The 13,836-nt window shown below is 37.0% G+C and overlaps 1 protein-coding gene across 1 annotated transcript; it reads left to right on the forward strand.

Annotated features, from left to right (window-relative positions):
- The first annotated feature begins 787 nt into the window (after positions 1–787).
- On the forward strand, positions 788–13,287 carry mbip (MAP3K12 binding inhibitory protein 1). The gene is made up of 9 exons (XM_063007671.1): positions 788–937; positions 5,318–5,434; positions 6,585–6,806; positions 8,679–8,775; positions 9,735–9,800; positions 9,917–10,066; positions 11,288–11,385; positions 12,993–13,031; positions 13,122–13,287. The coding sequence occupies exons 1-9, from the start codon at positions 788–790 to the stop codon at positions 13,227–13,229; spliced, it is 1,047 nt and encodes a 348-aa protein (XP_062863741.1). The 3' UTR covers positions 13,230–13,287.
- Positions 13,288–13,836: the final 549 nt, after the last annotated feature.

Genomic DNA, 13,836 nt, shown 5'->3' on the forward strand with positions numbered 1-13,836 from the left:
CTTTCAAATCCACTTTGTGCAAAAAAGGTCCGGAGATAAGATTTTTTTTATTATTTATATACTTTTCTTTTAGTCTACAGTTAGTACATAACTGTAGGTGTGTTCTTTGTTTTCCTGTTATTTCCTGTTTGTTTACAAAATATATTATTGAGTTTGTATATACTTTTATGTGTAGATGTTTATTAGGATTTTAACGTCATGTTTTACACTTTGGTTACATTCATGACAGAAACGGTAGTTACTCATTACACAAGATTCATCAGTTCACAAGCTTATATTGAACACAGTCATGGACAATTCAGTATCTCCAATTCACCTCACTTGCATGTCTTTGGAATCTGGGAGGAAACCGGAGCACCCGGAATAAACCCACACAGACAAGGGGAGAACATGCAAACCCAGGACCTTCTTACTGTGAGGCAACAGTGCTACCCACCTAGCCACCGTACCGCCCCATTTGTGTGTAGAATAACGATAAAGGACTTTTCTGACGTGTGGGTACATAAGCCTTTATGTTTTTTGACTCTTTTTGGCTATGACTCCGAAGCAATCAGGAACTACTTTATTTTCTGCAATTAATTAACCATTAAAACGTGAGTGCTTTACTTCGCAAAGAGCATTAAAAGCAAAAATCGGTAGCTTAAAGGCTAAGTTTGTTGCTCATCACTTAGAGTTGGAAAACCGGCTAGCAGGGGCTTCTTTGCACGACAGCGGGTTTGTCTTTGTGACGTCGTCAAAGAGCACATTTTGTCCACCAATCAGTAGCGCCCAGTAATACGGAAGTGCAATGGAGGCGAATGGAGCGAGTCAGGAGTCCCGCAAGGAAAATAAACATTGTAGTGGAAGCGTAGAAATGTGTCCTAATGAGGGAATAAAACATTCTTTTAAAGAGTGTTTCTCCTTTCTACTCGAGTCGATTGCAGATTTTGGTTCTGAGGTTGGTTTAAACGTTTTCTAATTTTAGCCACTGTGTGATATGATGTAAGATATAAGACGCTAGAGCTAAACGTGAGGAGAAACGTTATGTGGGTTCCTTTACTGCAAACCTCACAAAAACTGACAAACTGTATTAAACATATAAATGTGTTTATTGACATGTAGCAAAACAAATAACTGACATTTCTCAGCTGCTTTAGAAACTGTCGATTCAGACAAACACGTGCTGCAATAAATGTGAGTTATGTGTCTGAATAGAGTAGAAAAAAACAAAATATATATGTATTAGATAGATAGATAGATAGATAGATAGATAGATAGATAGATAGATACTTTATTGATCCCGAAGGAAATTAAAGCCCCAGTAGCATAATACAACAAATAATTAACAGTACAAAACAAAAGCAAACAGAAAAACTAGAACTAATTTTTTTTTTGTAATTTACATAAAATGAATAACTGGTAACTGTAATGATGCATGAGGTATAGTTTTAGTGTAAAGATTGCATAGTAATTAAATTATTAAATAGTAAAGTGACATGTGACAATATTGCACAATGAGGCCAATATAGCCATATATATATATATATATATATATATATATATATATATATATATATATATACATACACACACATATATATATATATATATATATGTATATATATATACAGTGTATCACAAAAGTGAGTACACCCCTCACATTTCTGCAGATATTTAATTATATCTTTTCATGGGACAACACTGACAAAATGACACTTTGACACAATGAAAAGTAGTCTGTGTGCAGCTTATATAACAGTGTACATTTATTCTTCCCTCAAAATAACTCAATATACAGCCATTAATGTCTAAACCACCAGCAACAAAAGTGAGTACACCCCTAAGAGACTACACCCCTAAATGTCCAAATTGAGCACTGCTTGTCATTTTCCCTCCAAAATGTCATGTGATTTGTTAGTGTTACTAGGTCTCAGGTGTGCATAGGGAGCAGGTGTGTTCAATTTAGTAGTACAGCTCTCACACTCTCTCATACTGGTCACTGAAAGTTCCAACATGGCACCTCATGGCAAAGAACTCTCTGAGGATCTTAAAAGACGAATTGTTGCGCTACAAGAAGATTGCCAAGGCTACAAGAAGATTGCCAACACCCTGAAACTGAGCTGCAGCACAGTTGCCAAGATCATCCAGCGTTTTAAAAGAGCAGGGTCCACTCAGAACAGACCTCGCGTTGGTCGTCCAAAGAAGCTGAGTGCACGTGCTCAGCGTCACATCCAACTGCTGTCTTTGAAAGATAGGCGCAGGAGTGCTGTCAGTATTGCTGCAGAGATTGAAAAGGTGGGGGGTCAGCCTGTCAGTGCTCAGACCATACGCCGCACACTACATCAAATTGGTCTGCATGGCTGTCACCCCAGAAGGAAGCCTCTTCTGAAGTCTCTACACAAGAAAGCCCGCAAACAGTTTGCTGAAGACATGTCAACAAAGGACATGGATTACTGAAACCATGTCCTATGGTCTGATGAGACCAAGATTAATTTGTTTGGTTCAGATGGTCTCAAGCATGTGTGGTGGCAATCAGGTGAGGAGTACAAAGATAAGTGTGTCATGCCTACAGTCAAGCATGGTGGTGGGAATGCCATGGTCTGGGGCTGCATGAGTGCAGCAGGTGTTGGGGAGTTACATTTCATTGAGGGACACATGAACTCCAATATGTACTGTGAAATACTGAAGCAGAGCATGATCCCCTCCCTCCGGAAACTGGGTCGCAGGGCAGTGTTCCAGCATGATAATGACCCCAAACACACCTCTAAGACGACCACTGCTTTATTGAAGAGGCTGAGGGTAAAGGTGATGGACTGGCCAAGCATGTCTCCAGACCTAAACCCAATAGAACATCTTTGGGGCATCCTCAAGCGGAAGGTGGAGGAGTGCAAAGTCTCGAATATCCGCCAGCTCCGTGATGTCGTCATGGAGGAGTGGAAAAGCATTCCAGTGGCAACCTGTGAAGCTCTGGTAAACTCCATGCCCAGGAGAGTTAAGGCAGTTCTGGGAAATAATGGTGGCCACACAAAATATTGACACTTCAGGAACTTTCACTAAGGGGTGTACTCACTTTTGTTGCCGGTGGTTTAGACATTAATGGCTGTATATTGAGTTATTTTGAGGGAAGAATAAATTTACACTGTTATATAAGCTGCACACAGACTACTTTTCATTGTGTCAAAGTGTCATTTTGTCAGTGTTGTCCCATGAAAAGATATACTTAAATATCTGCAGAAATGTGAGGGGTGTACTCACTTTTGTGATACACTGTATATATATACATATATACCCATATACATTAAGCAACTAACAAGAAACCACTATGTGCTTCAGGAGCTTTAGTCCTTCTTGAAATGCTCGCTTACACTCTGTGGTTTGTGGTGTAATGTTTAAACATACCTTAAAAAGAAAATCTTAAGGGTTTTGTATTAAATTGAACGAGATAGCAATGGGTTTGTTGTCTGTGCTCTTTCATAAAGGTTCGATGATCTTCTGCAAACTATGGAGGTCACTAAAACTTTGGTCATAAAACCACTAAATGTACAGTGATGATAATCAGCTTGAAATGTAAGAACATCACCATGAAAAAGTAGGGTGCATTTGGTCCTGTTAAGTTGTTTTATATTTGATGGCTGCTATGTGACCATGCTGCACAAATTATAAGTAAGTACGGAACCCTCATACTTAACAATTGTCAGTAGACATTTTAGGTCTCCAGGCTTTTCAGGCTTTGCTCAAATATACATCGATCACCCATAACATTAAAACCACCTCCTTGTTTCTAGAAGCACTTTGTAGTTCTACAATTACTGACGGTAGTTCATCTGTTTTTCTGCATGCTTTGTTAGCCCCTTTCATGCTGTTCTTCAATGTCAGGACCACCACAGAGCAGGTATTATTTGGGTGGTGGATCATTCTCAGCACTGCAGTGACACTGACATGGTGGTGGTGTGTTATTGGTTGTTCTCCTGGTATGAGTGGATAAGACACACAGCAATGTTGATGGAGTTTTTAAACACCTCACTGTCACTGCTGGACTGAGAATAGTCCACCAACCAAAAATGTCCAGCCAACAGTGCCCCGTGGGAAGCGTCCTGTGACACCTGATGAAGGTCTAGAAGATGACCAACTCAAACAGCAGCAACAGATGAGTGATCGTCTCTGACTTTACATCTACAAGGTGGACCTACTAGGTAGGAGTGTCTAATAGAGTGGACAGTGAGTGGACACGGTATTTAAAAACTCCAGCAGCGCTGCTGTGTCTGATCCACTCATCCCAGCACAACACACCACCACCATGTCATTGTCACTGCAGTGCTGAGAATGATCCACCACCTAAATAATACCTGCTCTGTGGTGGTCATGTGGGGGTCCTGACTATTGAAGAACAGGGTGAAAGCAGTCTAAAAAGGTATGTCGAGAAACAGATGGACTACAGTCAGTAATTGTAGAACTTCAAAGTGCTCCTATATGGTAAGTGGACCTGATAAAATGGACAGTAAATGTAGAAACTTGGAGGTGGTTTTAATGTTATGGCTGATCGGTGTACACTCAAAGGGTGCCTATCATGATACACTGTCTATCATGCTAGCTCACTGGCCAGTTTAGGCTCTCTACAGAGAGGAGTTTAACCTTGTTACTTTTACTGTGTGGTTGATGCATGGGCACAATGCTGCAAGAATACTTTGGTCTAGCATGTGCTTTAGTGTTTTACGTGTTTATGTAGGTATATTCTACTGTCTGTTGGAAACAGTCTGGTGCCTTCACACGTGGACCGTTTTGGCCAACATGGATAGTTGGTGGAGAAAACAATGCCTTGGTTGCTTTGACTAAATAGAAATTTGTTAAGATGTATTATGCACTCTCATGGTACTGATTATATCTATCTGTGATTGCTTGGTAAGCGAATATATCAACAGAGCTTGGTATTTTAACCTAGCTTAAGCTAAGTTTTGTATATTTAGGCTTTTGGAGCATTTAGAAGCTGAGTGTCTTCTTTAGGAGTAAGCTGTGACTAGCTCTTTGATGGTACTATGTGTCAGTTATTTATCATTACATCTGAAGCATGTTTTTTCCGTCACTTGAATACCTGCTTTTTGGGTACCTTATATCTGTGTTAGTTGCTATATGTTGTGTTGAAATTTCAGACAGTGGTAATGTTTAGAGCATTTACAGCTCAATACATTCTGTTAAATGACCACCTAACAGAACTTACCTATGCAGCTGTGTTCTTGACTTTGATTTGGTCATTTTAATATCAGGTTTGTTTCATGTGGTTTTGTTTTTATCTACTCCCTGTATGTGCATAAAATATTTAAAACTGCTTGTTTTTTTGCAGCTAAAAATGAAGAATGAAGTGTTAAGCATCTTCGTCAATGTCAGTGCTCTCAACTTCACTGACCTAAAACCATCACATGTATACGACTGTTTACAACAGTACATGGTCAAGTTACAGGTAAAAACACATTTTTAATCTAAATTAAGTCATATGAGAATAGTGTGAGGATTGGATTATTGACTTAAATTTTCTGCTATTGTGCTGCTATCTACATCCTGACTAACTTGCACCCCAACACAAATGGTCTAAAAACCTGTACTACTGCAACTTCTATGTGTTATAGGGTAAATAATAACATATTTAATTTCTAATTGCTTTTAAAGATATTATACACATCTTCACTTGATTAATGGCAGTGTCATTCAAACAAAACTTTGAACACCAATGTGAAGCAGTCTAAAGTTGTTTTAAAATAAAATAGAGAGTAAATTATTAAAATATATTATTCTGGGAAGAGTTACAGCAGACCACACTGAGATTGATTGTCTTTAAATAAAGAAAACCTAAAACACGGGAAATGTTCCCAGAAGTGGCCAGCTCACCAAAATTTCTCTGAGATTGCACAAGTGGTCACAAAAGAACCCAGATGAACCTAGCCTCTGGTAACCAAGAGTATAATAAAGATGACCTTTTTGGGATGGTGTTTTGTAAACAGATAAGTCCTAAGTAGAACTTTTTGGAAAACATGTTATTTACATATTTGTGTAACATTTAACAACATGGTAGTGGTAGGGTAATGGTGGACCTGGGCAACTTGCTACAATTGATGGAATCATAAATTCTGCTTTAATTGTTGTATAATGCAACAATTAAGGTTACAAAGGCTAGAATCTAAAGCACAAGAGCAAGTCTGTCTCTAATTGACTAATGAAACAAAATGAAGGTTTTGTAGGAACCTTATTGAAGTCCTGACTTAAATTCGACCAACATGCAGTGACAGGACCTTAAACAGACATTTTATACTTGAATGCTGTTCAGTATTGCTAAAGAAAAGTAAAGACAATTTGCTACTTAATTCATTAACATAAGTGTTTGGTTGGATTTGGTGCTGCTAAAGGTGGGGCAACAAGTAAAGTACATAAGCAGTATAGGGCAGTATAGATGTTGTTATTATTTAAAAAATTATTTAAATGTATTCTTCATTAAATTGTCTTTCTCTTATTACATTTTGCATAAAGATTTAAAACCATGTAGTAACACACATATGGGGAAAAAATAAAACCAGGAAATTATGTTTGTCTGTGTTTTTTGTGTGTGCCTTTTTCAGTCAGTATCAGCAAATTTAAAGCTAATAGTGGATGCGGACAGCGAGTCTACCCCAACCAATAGTGAATTACCAGAGAAATCCAACAAGGACTTGACGGCAACATCTGAAGAAGAAATAGTGGTTGACACAGTATGCCTTCCTGCTGCATCACATAAAAACTCTGGCGTTCTAAAGGCCCAGGTTGATGATAGCAGTGTTCAGATCAAGGCTGGCAAAGCTGAGGTAAAACTCTAAATGTTGTCCAATATACAGTATAAGACTATAATGAAATAAAATATTAAAGATAAATTTTATTTTAATTTATTATATTTACTACTGCTTTAATACATAGCACATTTTTTCCTGATATCTAATAGTGATAGCTAATAATGATAGCTAATGCACTAGAAGAACAACAATTTTAATGGGTGTAACACACATCAATAGACTGTTCATCGAGACTGATTAATCATCATCCAGTTATTATATAAGTTTTTTTTAAATCCCATCGTTGATTAAAGTTTCAATAATTCTGTACAATTGTTCTGGAAACTGCATTCATTACATTATGTATTGTGCTTTTGAGTATGTAATCAATAATCCATGTAATGTGTGAGGAGTGCCAGTTAGTGGGGTAGGGGTTTTGTTCTGAGGGTTCCCTATTTTTCCTTTTTCCGAGAGCTGGCTTGTCGCAGGCGGTCAGAGCAGCCTGTCATATTGTGACATCCAGATCTTAGTTCTGAGCTATCCGTGTTTTGTCCACTTTCTCTGTTGTGGGCTGCAGATGTTTTTTATTAGTTACATTTGTTTCTATTAATTTTGCCACCCCTTTAATTTGGTATTATCCACATTTTTTGTTGGTCTTTTTAGCCACAATATTGTTATACCTTAATTAAACATTTGCACTTGGGTTCTTTTCCATTCTTTTATCCAGCCACCTTTACAATTTTTGAAGAAGTGGAAATTATTTACACAAAAAGAGCGAAATGATTAGCATATGTAGTATGTATTTTTGCATGGTAATACTGTATTTGTTATCACCTCACAATGAATATTTTCTTAAGGCAAAATGGTAGGAAGAACTCTATATCTCTTCCTCTGTTCTTATAGGAGCTTCTGCAGAATCAGCTACAAAACAGCCTAAAAGCAGCTTTTCAGTATTATGTTTTACAGTGGCTGTCTGGTTCTGGTTTTGTTTGCACACCTGTGTGCCAAATGCAACAAATATATTTGTGGCCAGGATTTTAGTTTTGAACACAACCAGCACTTAATAGTTGTAGTGTCTGTGATATTTGTTGTAGTTCTATAGTGAAACTGAGATTCTTTTTAAATAATCTTTGAGTTTGTAATTAAATGGCATATCAGATCTTTACGTAAACCTATACCATATAAAGCTATACCATAATGCATTATGCTACCACAATAAAAATATGTTAGATGTGATGTAAGCTTTCGGATGTATAGTCCAGATTTACCTGATGTTCTAAAGCTTTTCTCTGGATGCTTTTTTAAAATGCACCTATTAGATTAGGTTTTCAAAAGCAGTTAGGGCCTATCTGTTGAATATTACCTGTTGTTTGTCTAAATCTAATCAACCCTAGGTGGTCTTCCATGTGCTTAGTGAATTATACTGATTCTTGCTGTGGCTCTGGGAGGCAGCTTGATGGAAGGCAGCAGTGTGAATGGAGGGTTCTCTTAGTGCTTGCTCTCCCTCAGTGAGAAATGAATAGGCACCCTGTTGGAGAGTCCTATGAGAGGTCCAGGCCCTTGCTGCATTATGAAGTGGATACTCATTACTCTGTGGAAATTGCATGTGGGTGCAAGACAAGGGAGCCTTTATTTTTATATTGTTTTATGTACAGTCACTACAACAAATGGCCAGAGCAATCTCTGATGTTTGAAATAGATGTGAGTGTAAAATGTTTTGATATTTGGCATAATTGTGTCCACTGCACTCAATCGTTCATGTAGCCCCCTACCCCTCAGTATTCCGGTCCTCATTATTGCTGAACAACAAAAAGGCTACTGTGGATTGATTTCTTTCAATAGCTCATCAATTCGAGACTAATTTACATCCGTCTCTCTCAAACTCTTCTCTCTTTTTCTCTACCTCAGATTGAACGAAGGATATCTGCATTTATAGAGCGTAAACAGCTGGAGATCAATGAAAACAATGTGCGGGAGTTTTGCAACGTGATCAACTGCAATCAGGGTGAGGATGAGAGGGCAACAGATTAAAAAAAACTATTACTGAGGGGGGTGTTCAAGGAAATATTATTGTTTGCTGGCAAACTGTTTGCACTTTTACTTTCATAACTGACTGAAAGACTGCAGCCTCCAAATTGAACTGTTTTTTGTAGCCCAGATTTGAAGTGGACTCTTAGAACAGTCAGGTGGCAGTCAACATTGGGTCTAGTTGTTGCAATATGCAGTCTTTTATGTAATTAGGGCCCACTGAATTCATTTAGCATTTTTGAAATAAAGTTGCACTGGGACGTACAAACATGAATATGAGTTTTATACTCATTAATAAAGTAAACAGTAGGTAAAGTAAATATACTTTATATTAATGCTTTTAAAAATCACTGAAACTCTCATACCTGTTTATATCTGTGGCCAATGCAGGCAAATTAATCAGCTATTAGTTTGCTAGTTGTCAGCCAACTGTGTTTATATTATCTACATAAAATTGGGGTGGCTAAGTGCGTAGCACTGTCACCTCACAGCAAGAAGGTCCTGGGTTCGATCCCCAGATGGGGCAGTCCGGGTCCTTGCTGTGTGGAGTTTGCATGTTCTCCCCATGTCCACGTTTCCTCCAAGTGCTCCAGTTTCCTCCCACAATCCAAAGACATGCAAGTGAGGTGAATTGGAGACACTAAATTGTCTACGACTGTGTTCAATACAACCTTGTGAACTTTGAATCTTGTGTGATGAGTAACTACCGTTTCTTTCATGAATGTAACCAAAGTGTAAAACATGATGTTAAAGTCCTAATAAACAAACAAACAAACATTGATTATTTAAATGGTTTAACTGAACATGTAGAATAAAACTTTAAACTCATTTTGTTGTAGATATTTGTATTGACAGGAAAACATAGAAGTGCATCCTAACTTGTTTATTGCAACTACCACTTATTAATAATGCCAATTATTCATTTATTCTTAACAGAAAACAGTTGTGCTAGAACCGATGCCGTCTTCACACCTTATCCAGGTTTCAAGAGTCATGTCAAAGGTCAGACACATCTATAGTTGTTGTGGTACTTTTTCTATTTTAGAGAAATGCATTGCTGTATTGACATTGAGTAAAAATGAACTAAATGTAAATCTTTTCTTAACTTGATAATACAGTGACCCGTGTAGTGAATACATATGGGCCTCAAACCCGAGCTGGGCACTCTGAACAAGGAGATCAGCAGCAAATCTACAGCAGAGACTGTGGAAACCCTGCCATTGAGGAGAGACTACACAACATAGAGGCTCATCTGAAGCTAACAAAAGGTCAGAGAGGTTGCATATTAAAAAAGTGCAGTTCAGTGTTCATGATAAAATAAAGCTACCAAATGCAGGTAGCTCCAAAATGATTGGCATTTTTGGTAAATTTGGGTAATTTCTTAAATGAAAAATAGAAGCTCAATCTTAAACTTACCTGAAAATCAGAGTAAAAAAATTACCTTTAAATAAACTTCATTACTTCAGTACTTTGTGCAGCCTTCTTTTGCTGATGTAAAAGCGCTGAGTTATCGGCAGTAATGCTTAATGAGATTAAAGAATCCAGAGCAAGCAATCTGAGAGCACTCCTTAATCTAGAATCTTTCACAAAAAAGGACCAGGCCCTCAGGTCCTTTTTGTAAACTATCTTTAGCTCACCACACAGGCTTTAATAGGATTAAGGACAGATGACTGACAAAAGGGCAGCAATAATTTAATTAAAAAAACATTTAGTGTGTATTTGGATGTATGTTTTGGAACATTTAACTGCTAAAGGATTTAACCACATCCTAGTTTTAGATTCTTTGCATAGCTAGCCTTTAATTCAAAAAATTGTGTCATTAATTTCAGGTATCCTAAAAAGGTTTCCAGAGCCTATAGAAAAACAGCATCAATCCTTCACCGTACTGTAGTGGGGATTCTGTTGTTTTTTGTAACTGTTTTTTTCTTATGTGTTTTTTGCATTTTTGTTCAATCAACTGACCACAAAACTTGGTTTTCAAGTTATGATCTAGGCACTTGTTTTGTGGTTTAATGAAAGCCTTTCAAATAGATAGTTGGATGTAGTCATTTGTAAATTTGGAGATTTGGTGACTCCATTTACTACCATCTTCTGCAAATTTCAGCTGTGGTCTTTGGAGAAATGCTTCACTCTCTAATCAGCCCCCTTTTTCCTTTAGGTCATTTTTACAGCTTTAGTTGTTTTGAACTAAAATGTACTAATACAACTGAAATACTATACACATCGGTTATATTTAAAATGACAAACTTGTGGTTTTTTTGTGTATTTTTTAATCCTTTTCATATTAATTAATGGCCATGAAGTGACTGGCTGAATTTTCTTTTAAGAACATATAGTCATGGATGAGCACTTAAGAGCTTCTTGTCTTTTAAGTGAACCTAAAAAGGAAACGTAAACAGAAACATGCTTTAGTGTTATAAAGCAGTAGAGATCCTGGTAATTCAGAGAACTTTGAAATGAATTTTTTCTGCATATCTGGTGTCTTGTAGCGGGTCCTGTGCCTCAAAGTGTTTACCAGCGACTAAAGAAGGTAGAGGATCGAATTCTGGAACTTGAGGGTCTATCCCCAGAGTACTTCCACTCCACAGTAAGTGCTAGAAAAGTAGAGAAGATGTGGTTTTATGTTGAAGGGGCAAAACGATAAATACATATTGAATTCCTAAGTTAAGCATAGCTCTCTAGAATAATGTAGGTTTTAATCCAGTTTGTTTGAAGCAATTGAACTTTATGTGCAGATGTTGAAGTAATTTCTGAAGCACTGATTCATAAGAAATGTGTTAAGTATCATGAAAAAATCCATGATTGTTTCTTTTATACATCTTGTGTGACCTGCTTGGTATAAACTTACAGTGCACAAGCAAGCACTTCCTAAAAATGAAAAATGAACAAAATGCCATTCAGATGCCAGTAGTACACTTTTGTTGCTGCATGTTACTCTATTTTTATCATGTAGTTTCCATCCCACAGACATTTGGCTTATGTGTGCCTTCTTACCACTCACAACAGTCAACCAAAGAGTTCTTCAAAGCCATTACAATCTGATATGTGTGATATTTTTCTTCTCTTCACAATTTACCCATGTCAGATTGTAGCCCATCAAAGTTAGCTGGATAAGGGCTCTTGAACCATTCTACGCCTCCTCACACTAGTTTCTCTTAGCTCAGTCCTGAGCTGAGAGCTCACTGATTTCCATGTAGTTTAGTAAAATTGTCTGTGTATGTTGAGTACACTTTAAAATATGACAGTTGATCTTTCTACATTGTGCTACTCCTTTTAGCAAGAACAGTAAATTGATTCAGTTGTTTTCAGATTTGATTATATTCCCAAATGTGTTTATAGTCATGTCGAAAAGTGATTGAAATTAAGCTAAGTTGCTAGTGGCTGATGAGAGGACATGTACAGAGTAGATAAAGGGGGAGACTGGGTCTCAAGAGTAAATGTAAATGGTCTCTTCTCTTGTCTGCTAATCAGAGATGTGCAAAGTCTGGCTGGCTCAGCTATGGCTGATGAAAGTCAGTTGTCAGTGATAGTTGGACAGCAGTTGCTTTGGTGTGATATGAAATGTTTGGTAACACTCTATTTGAAGGGCCTTTATAACAGTTATTAGCATTGCTAATAATTTTAGAATTGAAAGAAATGCACAAGGATTGATGAAAGGCCTTTGTCGAACTTGTTAAAGCTTTATTGTCAGTATGGTTGAGCGCTGATTGTTTTCTGTGTTGTAACCCTCATCAGTTGATATGAACTGTGATTCACAATTTATGTGAATGTTTTAAATGAATATACTTTAGTCTTCTCATTATAAGAAAGGTGACCGTCTCTATTTTTTTCTCCAGTCACACACTGCACAATACCTCCAATGTCCACACAAGTATTGGAACAGCATTTTCATAAATACTGTAGAATTGCTACATAAAATATCTGACATGCTTATTAAGGGGTTTTTAGGGTAGGTTTTTTTTAAATAAGGTGTTAGCAAATGTTGATTAATTTATGGATTTTACTAATTTGAGAAAACATTTGTTTCTGTGTATTTAAGTTAAACAAGCTCTTGATCTAGATTCTTGGGATGACTGATGTGGAGTTTTAGTCTTGTGAAAAGACAACAGAATTTTCGTATAGGCTACAATAGGAGGTTTCTGTACTGTAGCTTTAATTTTTCTGCATTTTAATCTGGATTTTTTCTCCTTTTAGGGTTACTTACACAAGCGCCCAAAAGCTTCAGTTTCTCAGGTAAGCTTATTTGCTTTGTACATATGAATTGGTATGACTGGTTACCATACTGAAATGTGTATATATAGAGTAAAACACTGCTTTTTGCAGAGCTACAGCTTGTCTGAGTTGGATGGGAAGATCAGCGCAGTTAAAACGGCCTTGCTTAAGAGAGCGAATGAGTTCCAGTCTAGAGATGTGAGAGAATTTCCATTATGACATTTTGACGTCTTTTTGTCTGTCTACCTTGTAGATTGCTTATTGTCATACATTTACTGTCTTGTATTGAAGTAATTCTTTTTTCATTTTTGTAAATACATCTTTTCTACTAAATATATGAAGCATTTGATTCTTTTTTCTCACAGTTTTTGTTTTTAGGCATCACGGGTCCCATGATAACCTCTAGGTAGCCTAGATATAATCACTACAAAAGTATGATAATAAAAACAAGTGCAAGTTTGTTATTACTATTTTAATAATTTTGATTACAAGACAGAAGTGATGTATGATGTGCAGCTCTCGAGTAGGTGTTATTATGTTAGTGTTACATTTACATGATAGTGTTACCTTTGTCTGTTCTCATTTTCTTTCCTTCCTTTTTGTCCCAGCACTTGAAATTAAGGGGAAAAAACTTGGCAACATAAAAAATGGATGCAGTTTTAGATGTAAAGTACATGTCTAATATTTTCATGTTGGAAACATAATTACACAATTTAAGATACTGAAAACCTCATTTTTTGCAGACAAAAAAAAATATAAGTTTATTAGCTTGGTGGCTGTAAACTACTGGCTCTTCTTGACTGTTTTTTTCTGACCGCAGCTCTCT

The sequence above is a fragment of the Trichomycterus rosablanca genome, chromosome 13, assembly GCF_030014385.1.
Source record: "Trichomycterus rosablanca isolate fTriRos1 chromosome 13, fTriRos1.hap1, whole genome shotgun sequence".
Taxonomy (NCBI): domain Eukaryota; kingdom Metazoa; phylum Chordata; class Actinopteri; order Siluriformes; family Trichomycteridae; genus Trichomycterus; species Trichomycterus rosablanca.